The sequence below is a fragment of the Thermobia domestica genome, chromosome 12 (genome assembly GCF_964235325.1).
Source record: "Thermobia domestica chromosome 12, izTheDome1.hap1.1, whole genome shotgun sequence".
Taxonomy (NCBI): domain Eukaryota; kingdom Metazoa; phylum Arthropoda; class Insecta; order Zygentoma; family Lepismatidae; genus Thermobia; species Thermobia domestica.
The window spans coordinates 71,409,869-71,429,764 of NC_137465.1; the positions used below are offsets into that span (position 1 = coordinate 71,409,869).

General features: G+C 34.6%; 1 protein-coding gene across 5 annotated transcripts in view; it reads right to left on the bottom strand.

Annotated features, from left to right (window-relative positions):
- Positions 1-19,896, bottom strand: part of polybromo (protein) — a 251,788-nt gene that overhangs the window by 86,569 nt on the left and 145,323 nt on the right. For all 5 annotated transcript variants that reach the window (XM_081733781.1, XM_081733778.1, XM_081733782.1 and 2 more), the window contains 5 exons: positions 18,148-18,353; positions 15,755-15,934; positions 9,998-10,157; positions 7,553-7,777; positions 4,876-5,052 (listed from right to left, as the gene is read on the bottom strand). In XM_081733781.1, the coding sequence (XP_081589907.1) occupies positions 4,876-5,052; positions 7,553-7,777; positions 9,998-10,157; positions 15,755-15,934; positions 18,148-18,353 (948 nt within the window). The remainder of the gene's footprint in view (positions 1-4,875; positions 5,053-7,552; positions 7,778-9,997; positions 10,158-15,754; positions 15,935-18,147; positions 18,354-19,896) is intronic.

Here is a 19,896-nt window from a genome sequence, read left to right on the forward strand (position 1 = left end):
TAGCGAATTCTGACTCACCTATCAGTCAATGACTTACAAAACGTAGTAGCATTGGAAACCTGAAGCCTTGATTCTAATACAGGGGTAAGTCAATAAGTAACTGCAACATTTTTCTGTTTCTTTTCAGGTTGGTTCCATGGCATTGTGCTCACCATACGCCATGTGTCGCCGTTGGCTTTGCCTGTGATAGATTGCAGCGTTATCATATCAGTTCACTTTGCGCTGTTCGAACTAAAGATGGCCGTGCCATTCTCTAATCATCAAGAAAGAACAGCGCTCTGTCATCCGTCTTTTGTGGTCTGGAAATGTACCCGAGCAGAAATTCATAGATTTTCAGTACAATACTGGGAACATGTGTTGCCACAGTGAACTGTTTACCAGTGCATTGAACAGTTTCAAAGTGGTTGAACGAGTGTTAAGGATGAGGAAAGAGCAGGACGTCCAGCTACAGCAACAATGATGACATTATTGAACGAGCTGTGCTTTGATTTTGAATAATAGACGAGTGACTGTTGATGAGGTGGCAACCCGTATGCAGATTAGTCATGTTTTTGCATATGACATCACGCATAACAAGTTCAACTTTCGCAAAGTCTGTGCGAGATGGGTTCCGAAAAAACTCGACGAAGAGCACAAGCACAGCCGTGTGAAAATCTGTCAGCACCTATTGGACCATTATGCTAAAGAATGTGAAGCATTTCTCAGGCGAATCATTACTGGAGAGAAACATGAATTCATCACTTGAACCAAAGAGCAAACGCCAGAACATGGAATGGAGGCACTCCAGATCTCCCGCCAAGAAGAAATTTAAAAGTCAACCTTCTGCAGGGAAAGTGATGCTCATAGTGTTTTGAGACTCACAAGGGCCAATCCTGGAACATTACCTGGAAAAGTGGTCAACAATAAACAGTAAAAGGTACAGTGATATGCTTGTAAGCAACTTGAAGCTTAACTTCTAACTTCTTTCCTGTTTCTCCTGTATAACTCTCCCTTTCCTGTTTGTTGTTACTCCTCCTTTCTTCAATAGCTTCTGTTTTTTCTCCTATACTTTCTCTTCTAAGCTATCTTTCCTTTTTTTGTCTCTCTGTTTTCCTTCTTTCTTCTTTTTTGCTCTCTTCTTCAACTTCATGAAGGCAATGATACATTAGCAAAACTGTAATACTACTATTTATTAAAAGTAATTTGCAGTATTGTGAAGATATCGTGTCTAACAACGATGGATAATAATAATAATAATAATAATAATAATAATAATAATAATAATAATAATAATAATAATAATAATAATAATAATAATAATAAAATAACGAGTTTTGGACTTAGAAATACTGGACTCAAGTTCTGGGGTAACAACAAACATCATTTATTTGAAATCGTGGACAGTGAATTCTTATTATCAGATCAATGTCAAAACTATATTTTAATTTCTATTTTCTTTAAGCGCAACTTATAATTTATTTACATGCTCAGATATAAAAGAATTTCTATTTTGTGTTGATTCTTTTCTTTTATGTATTTTTTAATGAATAAACATGCAGACTGTTCCTTTGTCTACATTCCTAAAACTCACCTTATCTGATGTTAATTTACACACTTTGCATTTCATCAGCCAACTGAAGATTCATTGAACTGGGAATTCTATGACTGAGGCCTTCTAACAAAATCACGCACGAGAAAACACGTCGGGGAAAACACACGAAGTTTGCCTAGGACGAGGATCTAAAACGACGTTCCGTGATTCTTGGTTTTTGGTTTTAAACGCTATCTATTAATATTAACTCCTTCCCTGTATTTGTCGGAATAATCCGTCAGGAGTACTACTTGTTGCGTATTCTTTGTTCGACGTAATAATACGTTCTGAGAAGTGTGTGTGTATTCGGGCCTCTGTTTGTCTGAATAATCCGTCATTTTAGGGTAAAGGTTTTAATGTTCTGAACAAGTTATTTTATGGTAAATGTTGTATTAAACGAAGACGAAAGAAAAATGCATTGAAAGTGTCACTGCAGATTTTTTTTTTTTTTTTTTTTGTAGAGAAATTAGTTTTTCGCTTTCGCGATTATTCTTTTATGGTAACAAAAGTAAGTAACAATGGCAAGTAAACACAACCTAGAAGAAGAGGAAGATATTACTTCTTATCTGATAAATTCTAGCGATAGTGATTCAGATTTTTCATTGTCTAATGTATGATCTTCTGATACAGAAACTTCTGAAAACAAACAGCCAAATAGTAGTGATAGAACAACCTGAACACGCAATTGCACTCCTGTGTCCCTATTCACCGCAGGGATCTATGGATTCCACTCTAATATCAGTGATTTTCGATTATTTTTACCTCACCCCTTCTCACACAACACTTAGGGATTGTGCAAGCCCCATTCAGACGAAGACTGACCACGGACTTACATGGAATTGGGTGTGTCCCTATTCACAACGATCTTGAAAACTATGGATTCAACACTAATATCAGTGATTTTCGATTATTTTTACATGTCACTCCTTCTTACCCCCGCCCCTCACCCCTGGGTACAAGGGGTGTCTTACCCACTAAACTTGATTTACAGGTTTTAATCAGCGTACAAAGTTAAGTTATTCTGAAACATTTCTGTACAAAACTGTGAAGATTAAAAAATCACAGGTAAGGACAACTCTCATTCCGAAAATTACAGAGGAATGGGGTTAAGGTAATATACACATTTATGTATAATTGTTACTTTGACAAGAATGATTTTATTGTTGAAAGAGCGTCCGTACTCCGTATCGTTTAATGCTGTGAATTGATCCAATTTCGTTGCATTTGTGCCGAGTTTTTGTTTGAGCCGTCTGGCCGTTCGTCACCTAAACATCATGTTCCTGAAGGAAGACAACAACATCCCGAGAGAATCAACGATGGAGAATCACCGAATGATCCAGACAATTGCTGTGCAGACTTTTATCTGTCCTAAGTTTATCTCTTGCTCTTACTTTACTAAATCCTGGAATGGCCTATCAGTTCTAAATCCTCAACATCTTAATTTCATCTGTGCTACGTCGAGCTACAAGAACTGACGAAACCATACTGCACAGTATTACACAGTGTGTGATCCGTTCAATTTTAGTCATTGTAGGAGGAGAAGTTAACACTTTCCAGTCCATAGATGACCATTTTGCATCGGGCTTGCTCGGGCTCACTCCTCTCATTTCGCTCACTTGCGTTCGGGCTCACTTTTTTCAAGTGGGCTCGTGCTCACTCGAGCTCGGTTTCATTTCTCTTAATTGACTCGCGCTTAATGGTACTCGGGCTCACGTCTCTTAAGTGAGTTTGCGCTTACTCGGGCTGGGGCTCACTTCTCTCAACTGAGCTCGTGTTCACTTCCCTCAAGTGGACTCTTGTTCACTTATTTCATTGTGGCTCAGGCTCCCGCTCACTAGCCTTCTTGGGGCTCGGGCTCGTGCTCACTAACTTTGCTGTAACTTGCCACTCGGGCTCTAGCTCACTCACTTCGGTTGGGTTTGCGTCCAATTATTGGACATGTGAGTGGTGAATTCGCGAGTTTAGACATCTCTGGCACGTGAGTTCGAGTTTCATCATACGAGAGACCAATACAAATTAGTTTTGTCTGCTACATTAGCGCTCGGGCGTGAGTCCTTCTCTCAATTGGGCTCGCGTTCACTTATTTCATGAAGACTCCAGATCGCTCGGACTCACTTCTCTCATTTGGACTTGGACTCGCGCTCAATTATTGAGCCCGGACTTGTGAGTTTGTACATCTCCGTTTCAGCCATGAATTTATTTCATGTATTCTATTTATCTCATGTATTTCTCTTCGTACCATTCCTAGCAGACGTCATGATGTACAAAGACTGAACTGCTTATGCAGCACACTCAGATGCGATTTTGACAGATACATATTTAATATGCTGTACCGTTAGCATTGCCTCTTTAACACCTTTTATCGCACTTTGATTCAAGGTAATATACCAAATAGCTCGTAAAAAGTATTTCATTTAACAAAATTGAAGATCAACATCCAAAACGTTCGTAGGGTTTTCTATTTCTTTTTTTCCTTCTTTCGTAAGTAAAAGTTTCTTCGCAGCAATTTTCTGATGTTCAGAGTAGAATCTTTCAGTCATTTGTTTATTATTTTTATTGTAAAGTTTAAACTTATTTTGATGTCAATTTTTCTACCAAAGAAACTATTGGCAACTATGCCACAATTTGAAAACATCTTGTACTTCCGTTTCGTCTTGTTGCTTCTTATATTCCCCTACGTAGGAAGGGAATATATAAGATAATAAAAGTTAATCACAGCACTTAAAAGGCACATCATACGACTTTCCGCTGAAACAACGGATCAGATAGGGAGAGGAATAAGTAGAAAAAAAGGACACATAAGATGAGAGATTACACAGAATGAAAAGGATGTAGAAAGAATAACATGAATAACAACAAAATAAATTGATTAATATTTAAAAAAAAAATGTATGGAAAACGGAATGAATGTAGTAAGGTAGAATTTAGACAGTTGAGACTAGAGAGATTGTTCGCTAATAAGATGGCATGACGCCTTTCAATCTCTTTCTAAGGGACATACAAAAGTCTGGGGAAAGACTTCTCACGTTACTTACGTGGAAGGTGTCAAATGTACTGTTACGTGTTCTCCAATAAAGTTTTGATGGGGAATTTAGGCTCTGTAGAAGTACCAGCGATGGTTACGACTTTATTTCTAAGTAGACTTTCTCACATATTTATAGCTGCTTTACGTAACACTTCGTCATTAAGTGTCTGACTATTTCTTAATTTAATAATAACCGAATTATTTAATAGCCTTGTCATCAGCCGAAGTTCCTTAGCAGCTGTATCTTTAAAAGAATTTCTATTCACCTACTGAAACTTACCTTTATTTTTTTAAAAGCTCTTGCCTTAGTAGAATATCGAGACTCGCATACATATACATCTTTATCAGCGAATCCTTCTGGCTTAAAACGAAAATAGTCCTTCACACTCATTACACAACACTTCCCAACTACTTGGTTCAACGGACTGGCTATATGAACATCACTTTTAAATACTTCCTAAAAATAAATATTTAAATTAAAAAGCATTCTCACTTATTTCTTGATTATTTTAATACTACATTAAGAAAAACTATTCTTAAAGTGATGTTTGTACAAAATATGGTGTTTAAGTATTCACATATTCAAGCTATCTGATCAGTCTTGCGATTTGGTAACTATTTGTAGATAACGAAGATGCACTTTTTACTCTTCTGTTAACAGTTGGATGTCAACAATAGTAAAAAAGCTATACAGGGGTTACATTATTCGATAGCTGGCCTCTCATCAGTGCTGGCCATGTTGCTACTGACTTAAATATTTGAAAACGTACCATTGTTCGATAGTTACTTTCTGCTACCAAACATTCAAAAATTTTTAATGCACTCGCAACTAGGACTAATTCCAAAAGTATGAAATTTTGTGTTGAGAACAAGCAAAAATCATTTATTATAATAAGTCTAGAGTATAACGTTCGTTTCAAAACTATATTGTGATTCTTTTATTTATATATTTTCTCTTCTGTTAAAAAGTATGAAGTACAGGTAACAATCATTTCAGATTTTATATTTTAAGAAAGAATACTGACTACATAGCTATAAAGGAACCTGAAAACACTGGGAAAACTTCAATGCCGTCAATCAATGTGTATCTTTCTGTCAAGTTATTTTTAATTTTTTCGTTAACCGTGTTAATCACAAATGGTCCTGTCAAAGTTTTAGTGGTCTCCCCCTTACTGTTCCCTCCCTAAAAATAGTCCTCGCTACGCTACTGGTCAGTAAGCATTAATGTATACAATACACCTATTATTTCTAAAAGCTCCTCAAATGGGAACTATAATGCTACAATTGGACTGGTGCCTTTAATTTGTCTCAACAAAAAAGCCAAATACCCTACAACTGATCTTCCTGTTACATTTGACGCTGTTAAATGAGACGTTTAGGAATTAATACTAGCTAATAGTTAACATGATCTCCTCAAATTACGTATTGCAGCAAAACATGTTATCTTTATAGCAACAGAAAGTGTACAACTTACATGTTATGTTAGTTTTAATGTGATTAAGTACATGATAATGAAAATACTGAACAAATTTAGAAGTTAAAAAATTTACACCAGACACGATACTAATTTTAAAGTTCTCCTGAATTTACGAACTCATTTTTTTAATGAATTACTCGAAAGGTTAAGAAACGGGATCATTATCTTCAAAGTTCCTCTCTGGAATTAGAATTGACATCTACCTTGACCTAAAATAACATCATAACTTTTTTTAAAATATTTATTTTCTATCACTGATACATAAATCTTTCCCAGCATTTTTGTCAAAATTGGGGCAATATAATGGAAAAAAATTTATTCACTTAAAATGTAACCACCCTTATGTAGGATAAAAATGAACGAAAGTTATTGGTAACTTATACGACAAAACAGTGCTTGAAAATAGCACAAGGAGAAATGCATACCAGTAAACGGAAACGAGTTTTCCGTTTTCACAGAAGATGGGAAGTTGTTTCAGGACAAGTCCTCAGCTCTGAATCCAGAAACTGATTACTCACTAACTTAATACGACTGGTGCAAACAAGAGGTATCTGTCGAATATATACTTGCTTCATTTAAGCGTAGTCTCAAACAGAAGGAAGCACATACATTTGGAATTTTAAAACAAACTTACAAATGTTTGACTGAGACAACTGAATCATTTTCTGACTTAGGAATTACAGAAATAAGCATATAAACTTTATAACTCTTAACGTTCCAGTGCTAAACGTGATTATTACGCCTGTCTCTTCCCAGAAATGATAAGAAATGGCACACAATTTTTACATTCTAAGACTTCAAACAATCGTTATTCCACAATATATTTAGTTAATCCTTTTGACCTTTAAAAACTTATTTAGCTACGAACGTAAAATTTAATACAGCATTACGAAACAGTATTACGAAAAATTCTATCTAAAGTACTATTTGATTATGTTAAACTATCAATAGTTAGACATTATTAAATAACCAATATTCACTACATTAAACTGATATGCAGATAGTGAATGCTGAAGCTTAATAATACATTTAATTTCTGGTTTTACATTAAAAGCAGTTTCATGAACTTTTATTAACTTTTCGACTTTACAAGCAACTTATTGGACACACAGCAGTTGGAAAAGGAGTTACTCCAAATTCTAATAATTTAATTCTGAACTCGGAGTTCCATAACAGAAATAACACTATTGCATCACTCCGTAATTACTTTTTTTCCACATAATCAGTTAAATCCTATTATATGCTCTTACAAAGATAACGATGAGTCTTAGCAGAGATTAGTGATTTATGTTTTAAAATGTCCCCTCTACTCTCTATTTCCGATTATTTTTTCTAAAATCTACATAGAGCAACAAATTAAGTTGACAAGGGGATTATGGAGTTATTAGTAATTATCAATAACAATATTAACCTAAAATAAAAAAAAAGTTCATAAATGTAGCTATTTGCTTGAATTGCATTTCATATTTTAAAAGCTTACCTTTTCAAGGAATTTACGTGTAGTCACATGATAAGTCTCAAGTGGACGATAGAAGAAGTTCCCATACAGCATCTGTTGCCCTTCTTGATTTGTCCATAGTCGCTCAATGTGAACAATATGATTCTCCATACCTCGTTCCTTTGGTTCCATATACACGAAATCTCCAATCCTATACAACTGCTGGTTGTAACTCATGGAATCTCCAGCTACAACGGTGCCTTGCTCCTATTTGAAAATACCGCGTAATTTTAGATACTTTGAAGAAAAGTTGTATACAGCTTAATAATTATACATACACATACTGATTCTCATTTTTTTCATAGCTTAAGCAAAAATTAGGCAACAGAAAATGAAAACCTATTTATTTAGAAAATAAAACCTAAAATCCCTGGAATGAAACGATAATTAAAATTAGAGTTAGGATGTATAGCTTTAGAAATGTTCACAGTATTAATGAAACGAAATTGATCAAAGCACCAAATATATATATTAATAATACTTGTGTAACAGTTTCGGCATGTAACGGGAACGTTACGAAAGATCAATCCAAGAATAATAACTTAAATATCCACAGCAAATAAAAGGAGACGCCCACATTTCTCAGACCCCCCTTTTGTTGGTTGCGTTGATTGGTTCTACGAATGTGGGCTATCCTTTCGCTTGCTGTGGATATTTAAGTTGTTATTCTTGGATTGATCTTCCGTAACGTTTCTGTTAGATGCCAAAACTGTTACACAAGTATTATTAATATATGTTTGATGCTTTGATCAGTTTCGTTTCAATCCATGCAAGAGTTAGGATGTATTACGAAACAAAAACTGCTGCAGAAACACTTCAGAAATTCGATTTTTTAATGCAGTGTACAATTGGGGACGTTAGCCTCCAGTTTATTTATTCCTGTCACGATAAAAGAACAATTAAAACAACTACTTAGATTTGTTCTCAATAACAGAAACTGAAAGTGAAGTAAGAAATATGCACTTGTCTGATGGTTGAAATTCTTGGTCGATCCAAAAGATGCACAGCTGGGATACTAAAGACAAATGTAATCCTAAATGTTCCTTTCAGTCGTATAAAAAGAGCTGCTGAAGCTTTAACGCGCCTAAGTTACGCATACATAATACATTAAGATTTAAGCGACTGAATACAACTTTTAACAGGGAAATTACCCACTTAGGTTCCTGACTATCTTCTGAGTTGCACAATGTGTTACCCCTACCCAAAAATATTATTATTATATTATTATTATTATTATTATTATTATTATTATTATTATTATTATTATTATTATTATTATTATTAAAGTAACAACGTAGGTTTCTAATATACAATGAATGACTCCACGTGAAATGTTAAATGAATAATTTAATGTCCATCTATCATTGTCAGCGTCATGTGAATGTTGTGGTGGACAAACACTGTGTGCAAGGTTCTTCTTAATCCTCTCGTTTCATATCATTCAAACATTCAATTAATTATTAAATAGTCGTTTATTTGTACTTATAGTCGACTTGTTCAGTTTATAGGATAAGACAACGAAACGTTAGAACATTTTTGGCTAGCACCACATAATACAAGGAGTGAGTCGTAAGTTTTGTAATATAGTATAGAGTAGCATTTTCGGAAATCTAAATGTCCAGAAGTAGTGGTTAAAAGGGAGAAGTGCTGGTACCTGTCGTTAAACATGAGTGTTTCTGGGGCCGCTTCGGGTCCCAGGTTCGATTCCATCTTGTGCTACATAGGCTTTATGATACATAAACACCGTGAGCACGAGTTTTTCTCGTTTTCTCCCACTTTCTTCATTCTACTATTTCGTTCATCATCATCATCACTATTTCTCTTAGTCTCGATGTATAACGTGGGGAGTTATACTAAAAATATTTGTAACACAAGCTGATGCTCTGTGTCCTGTGAAATTATAAAAAGATTATTCACTTGAGTTCATTCTGGCCATTCTGCAAGTTCTTTTGTAGTAAGACGACGGAAAACTTCATACCTCTAAAAACGCACAACAAATTCCAAAATTTGAAGAAACTGACTTGATACTACAAGCAGTATAATGCGGACCTTGCTTACCCCTTAACATAAAAGCTTGAGTATATTCGAGTTTCAATTTTTACAAAAAAGTAAAACCTCGAATATATTCGGGCATCATCACTGTTGAACTGTACAAAGTTTAAAAATTCGAAAATGATTCTTTGCCCACGTTTCTGACGAGTATACTCGAGGTTTTATTAAAGGGCCATTAGATTTGTTCCTCAGTGATTGTTAGAATTTAGCAATAAAATAATTACATGAAAACTGAAACGCTCTTTCAGAAGTAATCGATATGTTAAGAGGTTAATGGTATGTATTTCGGTATAATTTCTTTCGTATTGTATTCTAAAATCACTGATCTGTAACACTGTTAAATTTTAACTGCGTTACTTTTAAATAAATCATTACCCGCAATGATTCTTCTGAAGTTTTGTTCTCGCCTTCGTCCTCTGGCTGCTCTTGCTGGCATTTCTCTTGTTTGATCTCATCGACAGCTAATGCTAAATGATCTAGTGTATAGTTCAGGGCTGGGGAATGCAATAAATCTCCACCTCTACATAGTTCGTCCCTTAAAAAAAGTGAAGTGTACGTAAATATCAACTTCAAACAATTACATTAATCAAACTAATCAAATGTAATATACTAATGTTATCATTTTATTTACGTACTAACATACTGTACACAAACATACCTTGTGTTGATTCAATTGATTTGTGACCCTAATATGTTTTTCTTTACAAGAACTGTCTGACGGATAGGCTCTGAAAAGGAGTATCCTTCAGACGATGCTTCCAGTATAAAGGAAGGAAAATATCAGGGTCATAAATCAAATATATCAACGTACGGTATTGTTGAAACTTTTATTTTCTATATAATCAAATATAATCCCCAAAAAGTACTGTAAATATTTGTTTACTTTAAGGTTATCACTCTCACGTAGAAATCATTTCAGGCAAGATACTAATGCAAAGACAATAATAGTAATAATCCTTGTAGATATTAAAGTTATAATTGTTAGACTTAGCGAAAGACGAATTTTGTGGTAATATAAACAAATATTGCGATTACTTTGCATATGACAGAGGAAACAGAGCATTAATAATTGTACGGTAGGAGAAAGAACTCAGCGAGAAGATCGAGAAATTTTTGTTATCAGAATTCACTACTGAGAGAGGGTTGCCTCACACAAGAACATATACTGGAATTCCTCTTTAGACAAACAGATATCAAATAGATTGTGTTATGACAGGAAGAAAGAACGAAATTTCAATATATTTTAGCCTGAGTTGATATTTTCTCGAATCACCATTTTGTGTTAGCCGAAGACGACATTCAGTTTAAAACTAAAGCAATGACAAATAGGTATATTTAAAAAGTATTCTACTTCAGAAAAAAACAGGCAGTGGAAATAGCTTAAACCCTGCGTACAGCCAGTTGCGAAACAAGCAGAACAGAATTGTGTTACTGAAGAAATGAAGGAAAAGAATGATATGGGAGCTGAATAGTACTTACAGTTAGTAGTTATTAAATTATAGCCTCTATAGTATATCTTATCAATTATTACTTTAGCTTCAGTACTCCAATGCTATGATTACTATATTCAGCACAACTAACGATTCTATCATTCTTCATATTTATTTTTATAATGCCTTTGCTTTTAAATAATTCATTCTATTATCATACATTAATAACCATTATTCTATTATATTTACCTTAACGTCCGCTATTTACTAGCTAATCCACTCATGTTAAGTTATATCAAAACGGAATCCCTCACAGTACAAAGAACAGGCATCTTTTGTCTATTGATGATCTGGCACTACATAATGCACCTTTATTAGTCAACTCGAAAATACACTACATCCAGGAGGAAGAGAAGATATATAAAAAAACTAGGTCAGAATGACAACGGGACACAATATATAGAAAAATTAGAAAGAATAGAGAGAAATGTATGAATGCATACAAGGAATTGCCTAAAAGTTTCTTACAATCACAATGATAGAAATGAGCAAGGGCTCTGCAACTTGGTCCACGACGTGTCCTTCTCTATATATTAGTCTCGTATTGCCTTACATTACCCACGTCTATAAATTAGTCCGTTAATATCAGCTGTATAAAAGTCTGCGGAGTAGGCGGCAAACCAGGTTTCCATCGCATTAATGATCACCTCATCATCTTTGATATGCCTTCTCCGCAAATGTTTCCTTACATGTGGTAAGAGGAAGTAATAGGATGGGGCCACATTGGATGACTTGGGTGAGTAGGGCCAAGATTCGTAGCCACATCGATACAGAAAAGTAAGTGTTTATGCTGCACGGTATGGCGGTGCATTGTTCGCTAGCAGTAACAGCCTTTCGAGAGCAAACTCTGTCTCTTTGCTTCGACAGCATCCTGTAACTTCTGCAGAAGTTTCCTGTTAGCACCTTTTTGTAAGAAATTAGTCAGGATCACATCTTTATGGTTCCAAAACATGCACATCATGAACTTGCTGGATGAGTACTTCTCTTTAATCTTTTTGGGGGAAGGGGGAGGGCGACGAGGATTGTTTCCATGTTTTACTCATTTCTTTCGATTCAGAATCAAGTAGAAAAAAACAGCATCCATAGTTACTAATCTCTTTATAAAAGCATCTTCGTCTCTGTAGTATAGCTCCTAAATGCTTTGTCAGGATGTATACTAAAATTCCAAAATGGAATTTCGTGACCTTTTCTTCACCAAACCATAAACTTTCGTAACATTCTCCAGAGCGAATTTGGGTGCGAATTAGGCTGAATTTTCATGCATGCGATAGAAGCGTTATTTGCTTGCGATTTGGTAGCGTCTAAAGCCGACCACAGACATTTTTTGGTAGTGAATTTTGACATTTTATAGAACAAAATTTTCCAGTCTGTACTTATATTTGTACAGATAAAAAAAATCGTGACCCAAAAGCTAAATTTCGTGACCTTTTCATAACTTTCGTGACCGATAGACATGCTGTTTGTGCACATTGTACACGTTGCTGGTTTTGAAACGGTATCAACTATTGGGGAATCCACCTTGCTGCCTCCTTGCTCATATTCAGAATGTCATATTACAGGGTGTGAATGGATACCCTACTGACGTTCACTTCCCTAGCTAAACAATAAATAGTCACACGTCTATCTTCAAGCACTAGCTGTTCCACTTTTCTCATCACGTTTCTGCAGACGTTGAGCCAATGAGCTTCTCTTGGGTCTCAAGTAGATTTGTGCGATAACATTTGAATTCCCTCTTACAGCGTTTCACTGTGTCACAAGATGGTCATTCTTCACCATACACAGATGCCATCTGTTCATGTGTCGTTTTTGCCGATTTTCCTTGAAGGAGGAATTTAATCACATATCAGTATTCGATTTTGTCTAACATGCTGCCATCGTCTAATTTTCTTGCTGTAACACAAATTCAACGAGGCATATAGACACAAATTGGCACACATATTAGTGAGATGCCAATTTACCATTGTGCAAATTTTTACATTCCTTGTACATCTCTTATCAGAATGAGGATAAGAACTTTTTGACTTCTACTGGTACAAAGAAACTTAAATCAACGGAAGTAGGTAGGAAGAAAAACAAACATGCCAATAAAGAAATAACAGAAAGATACTTAGCAACCCAAAATGAAAGTTCGGGTAGATGAGAGAAATATATTGATGAACATGTGAATTCAGCGCCTTATCTATGTTAAGAACGACGAACAAATAATTCAAGGTAATAAAAGGCTATCATGATACTGAAGGGAAATTTAAACAAACTCTTAGTGACCAAGGGAAGGGGTGAGATATATATATATATATGAGAATGCGAAGGAAGAAAAAATTAAAGGTTTCATAAATGAGAAGAAAAAAAACAGCTAGAGTATTTTTGAAAACAGTAATGATTTCGTGGGGAAAAAATAAAAAAAATATGAGAATATATATCATAGGTACAGCCACGAAAGAAAGTATTCTTCAGTTGACAAAATTTATTTTCCTAATAACTCAAGAATAAATTAATCCATTAGAGTACCGATTTTGGCAAGTTATTAAATTATAACTATTCTAAAGATAACGACAAAAAGATACAGATTAATTCATTTGTTTCCGAGTTAATGGGAAAAAGAAAATTTGTCAACTGAAGAATACTTTCTTTTCCGTGTGTACCCATGTATTTTAATATCATATATGGTGCAATTATACTTCAATTATGGAACAGTGAGTATACCCCAACAAATACGGAAAATGAGGACGCATGTGTTTCACTTAAAGTAATTGCTGAAAGGTTGATAAGGAGAGGAAACGTTATATATGCACTCCACAGATCTTAGGTAGGATTAAGAAAGGCTTTGATCACGTGAACTGGGATATTTTGGAAGGAGATAGAGGAGTCACTGTATGTCCTACAAATGGTGTGGCTTTTCTAGCGAGATCTGAAAAGAAAGTTACAGACGTCAGAAAATTTAATGAAAACTGTGATGAATAAGAAATGAAAAATGTTAAACAGACGAAATATTGATAGTTGGAACGACGGAAACTGTCAACTAGAGAAAATGAAGGGGAAAAAGTAGAATTAGTTACTAGTTTTTTGGTACATAGATAAGCACTACTAGTGTAGATCTGAAAGTTAGTCGATTGCTTGATTTGGAGAAATGAAATAAAATCTTTAAGTTTTACGTCCCACGGTTATACCGGCTAGGCTAAAGGAGACGGTGATGATGAGAAGTGAATGAAATGGTGGAATAAAGAAAGTCGGGGGAAACGGGAAAACCCCGAGAAAACCCTCGTACAGTGTTTCTCCACCACAAAGCTCACTTGGCGCGAGCTGGGATCGAACCAAGGACCCAAAGCACCGAAGGTGAACGCTCTACTACTGAGCCACCGCTTGATTGATTTGGAATTTAATATCTCGTTCAGCACCAAAGCTAAGTGGGTTCCGACCCACATGAGTTCCTACAGGAAATCAAACCGAGACCTCCCGCACCGAAGATGCGTACACTACCCATATGGCCACGAAGTAGTTCGTGAAAAGATATATATATATATATATATATATATATGTGTGTGTGTGTGTGTGTGTCCTGTACATAGCATAAACATGGATTTACGAAAGATCAATGAAAACTTTTGGAAGCATTCCTAACATAAGTAGCAAAAGTTAGGGTGAAACGAACAATACTGAAGACAGTTGAATTACTACGTAAAAACACACACACTTATAAAAATTAGTAAATACCTTTTCAATTGCATCAAATTTCTTACCTTTCGTATTTAAGCCTGCCTTCACTCCTTGCTAAAAGTCTCGGAAGGTGGAAGTCGTGAGTGAGGTAGTTCAGGAATTGCACAGAAGAAAGGAAATACATTTTTCTTTTATCCGAACAACTTACAGATACCTGTCAGACCGGTTTTCACAACAACAACAACAAAAAATGTATGAACACTGTATCAATCTCTCAGCGGTTGTATAAGAGAGTCAAGATATAATGGACTCTGTAAAAGAATGTCATCTTCATGACTCACCGTTAGTTATGCGGGAGTTAAAGGAGGGAGGGAGAGAGGTGCATCTCAAACTGAACTTTCTCGTAAATTTAGTACCGTGGCCTATGTTCGAGATTTGCTTTTTTCTATAATCTCGTGTCAAAAGTTTAGGTGCGGCCTATATTCGCATGTGGGTTATATTTACGCAAATACGGTAATTAAACATTACGCAAAACCTTCTTTACCTCAATCTACATCACCAACGAAATCGCATCCGAAGAGGAGTTAGTGAACCTCACAAAACATGTGCTAAAGTTAATCTGAGATATGCCGGGTTGTGTGAATCCACTACCGCAACGTTTTAATTGATTATTACTCATGTCTACACAATTATAACATTTTTGATTTATTTGATTTTGAGCTTAGCGCCCCTTTCTGAACCACATGAGCTCCCGCTCGGAATGGAACTCGGTCCTCCTACGTTAATCCCTTAGCCGTGAGGGAGTTCCTATAACATTTTGATGATGTCAAGAAAAATTTACTAAGTTATAATAAATTCAATAGATTTATCAAAAAAATTGACTCATAATATATATGATATTATTATATCATAAATAATATTACAATAATAACTTTATGAATTATGATATATATTTTGTATACATTTTTATTTTTTTATTTTTTCTTACCTCTGTTTTATGAAATACGATTGAAGTTCTATGGAATCTTCAAACACCTGAGAATCTGTTCGAGATAAACGCCGCGCTCTCTCAAGACAGGCAAAAAAGTCTTCTTGGAATAAATCCAAACGACGATACAGACCCTTGTCTAAACGCCTCTTTATAAGATCCAAAGACAATGCTCGAACTCTAAAAATTAAATAAGAAATTATTGTAAATTAAAGTGCATCTGGTGCATCTGTAATAATTGAAAAGACTGTACTTCCCAAAGCCTGTGCTTAGAAATGTTGTTAATTTCAAAACTGGGGAGACTTTTACTCACTCGATGTAGAAAACTAAAAGTTGATATCGACGAATTTACAAAGCTAATGTTCCACTGACAATGACAGTTACACTGTGTTATGCTGAAGATAGTTTGGATAGTCTTCATTATTGGCCATCTGGATTATCGAAATGAATATATTATACACATAGTACAAAAATTTCTAACATGTACACATAAATAAAACTTAGTATATTTTCCGATATGTACAACAGCCAACCGAAAAAACAAACACTATTACTTTATTCCTTTACCTAATTTGGCATGATGATAAGAGGTAACAAAGGAGAATGCTCTCGTGTCGATTTCTCTATATTTTTTTTTTTTTCAAATCGGCCATTTTATTGTAGAATGGTGGCCGAAAAATTGTCCACATACATTGGAATATACATAGTCTTTGTCGACACATCTGCTTGTGTATTAATGCCACAGCAGAAGACTAGTTAGGAAACTCGTTTCTGTATCTCTGTTACTGAATTACGAAATTCTTGTTTACAAACTAGATACTGCTGATAAGAATTCAAAAACGGAACATTTGATTGCTGATAAAGTGGATGACCTCCAACAATCAATTTTAATGTAGGATATGGAAGTACCGTCATTGTTCATCAAATGAAAAGACTCGTGCAATGGACTTACGAGTACGCGCCCACACCGGAGCATAAAATAAAATCAAAACCCATTAATTTCATTCATGAAAAGCTATATTTCAAAAATAGACTTAATTTCATTACGTAATGATTTTGTGTTAGTACTTAGTTTATATAAAGTAGACAGTATTCCCATAATCTTTGTTAATATAAAATCTTAAAAATATTGAGAACGGTATATTTGAAAATACCGGCAATTGTTCAGAGGCTGGGAAAACTCGTGAAACGAATTTGTGTCATACGTGGAGAATATAACTAAAGCCTATTTGTTCTATTCACGAACAGTTTGCTTTATACGTCGAAATATCAAGAACATACCATGTCCTTGAAGAATAGCGGCGAAAACCTCCTGTAATGAACTTAACATTAGGGACATTTAAAAAAAGAATTGACACATCTTCGAAATAATAAAAATTGAAAGTATTAAAGTTAAATAAGATAGAATTTGGACATTTAAAAAAATCCTTAGTGTTTCCTACGGATATATTTTTTCTTTATGGAGCACTAGAAACGATGTACTTCAATTATAGTGGATTTTGGCACAAGCTTTTTATGTCTAATGAACTTTTGATGATTAAGCGATTTAAACTATATTTTATGACTAATAAAAGAATTTACCATTTGTCTTTATAAAATATCTAAGATACAAATTCAATGAAAATTTGAAGTACGACAAAGTATGTTTACAAGGAGAATCGAAAGTATGTTTACCAGGTACGAAGCTTACTGTGTTTGTATACTATCCACTACCTATACAATTCGCTGTGTAATTAACTACATATTTTCAGTCTTGATACTGATGCTCAGTCATTCAGAATAGCACAACTTGTTAACTCTTGAATAACATTGCTATATTAATGAACACTTATGATGGCTGAATTAAATATTATATAAGAAATAAAGAAATCCATGCATTTTTGCTTACATATTTTTCAGAGGTGCGGATTCAAAGGAAAACGAGCAATTTGACCGGAAATTAAACCCAGGCTTCAGGTTTTAATCAGTAAGTTCAGCCTATTTCCAGTCCAGCCACATATTCCCACACTTTTGAAATCAGTACTTAGTCTCAAGTATGGAAATGAATTTTCTTTTGGTTCGCGCAGAAGAATCAGTTGACTCGGTTATTTCTCATATCGTGTTCCTCATAGGTGTTCATTAAAGTAAGTAGCTGTAATTAGTAGACAATAGGAAATATAGTTTGTATGTCTGAATTCCTGAGTATCAATCTCAAGAATGAAAATGTGACTGATCAGGGAGATGACTGGGTAGCGTAGATGTTAACGCACTCACATGGTATGCTGGAGTTCTGGTTTTGTTCTCAATCCAGTCCTACTCCTTCACTTTTTGATTTCAGTTTTATAAAAATCTAGCTGTACATCTACCTAACAGATTTAAACGAAGTATAAATAATGAATAAGTTAATTATTTACTTCTTGCCATCTACTTCATCATGTTCCGGTAATTCTGCCATTGAATCTGAAAAACACCGTCCTTCCTCATCTTGGTGATTGTAAACGGAAGTAAAGAGAGACGTCAAAAGTTCCTGAACGGCCGCTGGAACATCTGGAACTGCTTCTTCATCCTCTCGCAGTTGTAGCTTTGTCTGCAATGCTACCCTTTGAAGCATCAGAGCATCCTACAAAACGAAGGAAAAAGTAAAAATAAGAGTTATTTCTTCATACAATAATTTGATATAACTTAATTCTTCATTTTAACAAAAGAAAATCAAGTGTGAAATTGAAGAAGTATAGATTTTACAATGATAAAACACAAACAAAAGAATGGTTTTTGAAATCTTTTACGTCCGCTAAAATTAAATTACATGTTTAAAAGAAGTCGCATTATATTAAAGTTTGATGTTTATTTAATAAATACAAATAATAATAATAATAATAGCAGCTTTTCATTTCCTACAACAGTTTTTCTGATCACTTATCGGTAATTTACTGGAATTTGAAACGTGTTCCCAGCGATCATTATCTAATATATTTAGTACATACACAATTTAACACGCAACTACCTATTAACATGTATCAGAAACACTGATATTTACGGACACAGCAGGAATAAAATATTATTTAGGGTAGTACTGGTTTCTCAGCAAGAAAAATATTATTCAATGACACAAAAAGAGTGAAAAAATGCATGATTGGACCTGCATTCAATTTTCGGTCATCGTGCATTTTTCACTCGTTGAATATAACTTGGATTAGAAATGCATTATTATTATTATTATTATTATTATTATTATTATTATTATTATTATTTGCATGCGCCCTATGTAATTTTTTTCCTTTCTTGTAAGGGGCACTTGTGGCTGTATCGCTGTTTGCTTCTAATAAACATATTAAACATAAACATATTAAACATTATTATTATTATTATTATTATTATTATTATTATTATTATTATTATTATTATTATACATTTTCTTAACTTATTAAAAATCACCTCCCCGAAGATTTTAAAATTAAATCTGCCCTTCATATGTGACTCGATCATACCGGTCACGAAGTACACGTAATGCAACTCTTCCCCTTGTTTATTCGATTCCCCCTTCGTTCCCAATACTATTCTGAAAAGTTCCATTGTACTAATTTCTACGACTAAGAGCTTAACCTGCATGCTTACCTGGAACAAAATTAAACTTTTTTACTTGTAATCTCTTCGTTATTAATCGCGATAGTAAGGGATCTCCACAGAATCATGTACAAAATAGTAGCACCAATTTCCTATAAATTACCTACTAATACAAAATACTTGCTATCATTAGCCTAAACATTTTCATTCTTCATATCCTTTATGAAAGTTGCATTACAAATTCTAAAAGTTTGGGCACATCCAGTGTTAAAGTTACGAATCGCAGTTGAACCTATGGAGTGATGAATTGTGGTGGTGACAAATAGCAAACTGATAGTGTTATGTGACGTGAGAAAGATGGATTGAGGCCACTCTATAATCCACGTGGTCATAAGAGCGCCTCACAAAGTTGTCAAATTACCTTTCAACATTTCCCAAGACTGAGGAAGCTACAAATTAGTAAGATGTTTATATGCAGCAACATTTGACGGTTCTTAGAGATTGGAACGATATGAGACTGTCATAGGGGTCCACAAATTCTTAACGATACCAGCTGTTGAAAGAGTGGCAGGCAAAATTCGTTGAAATTCCGTCATTCA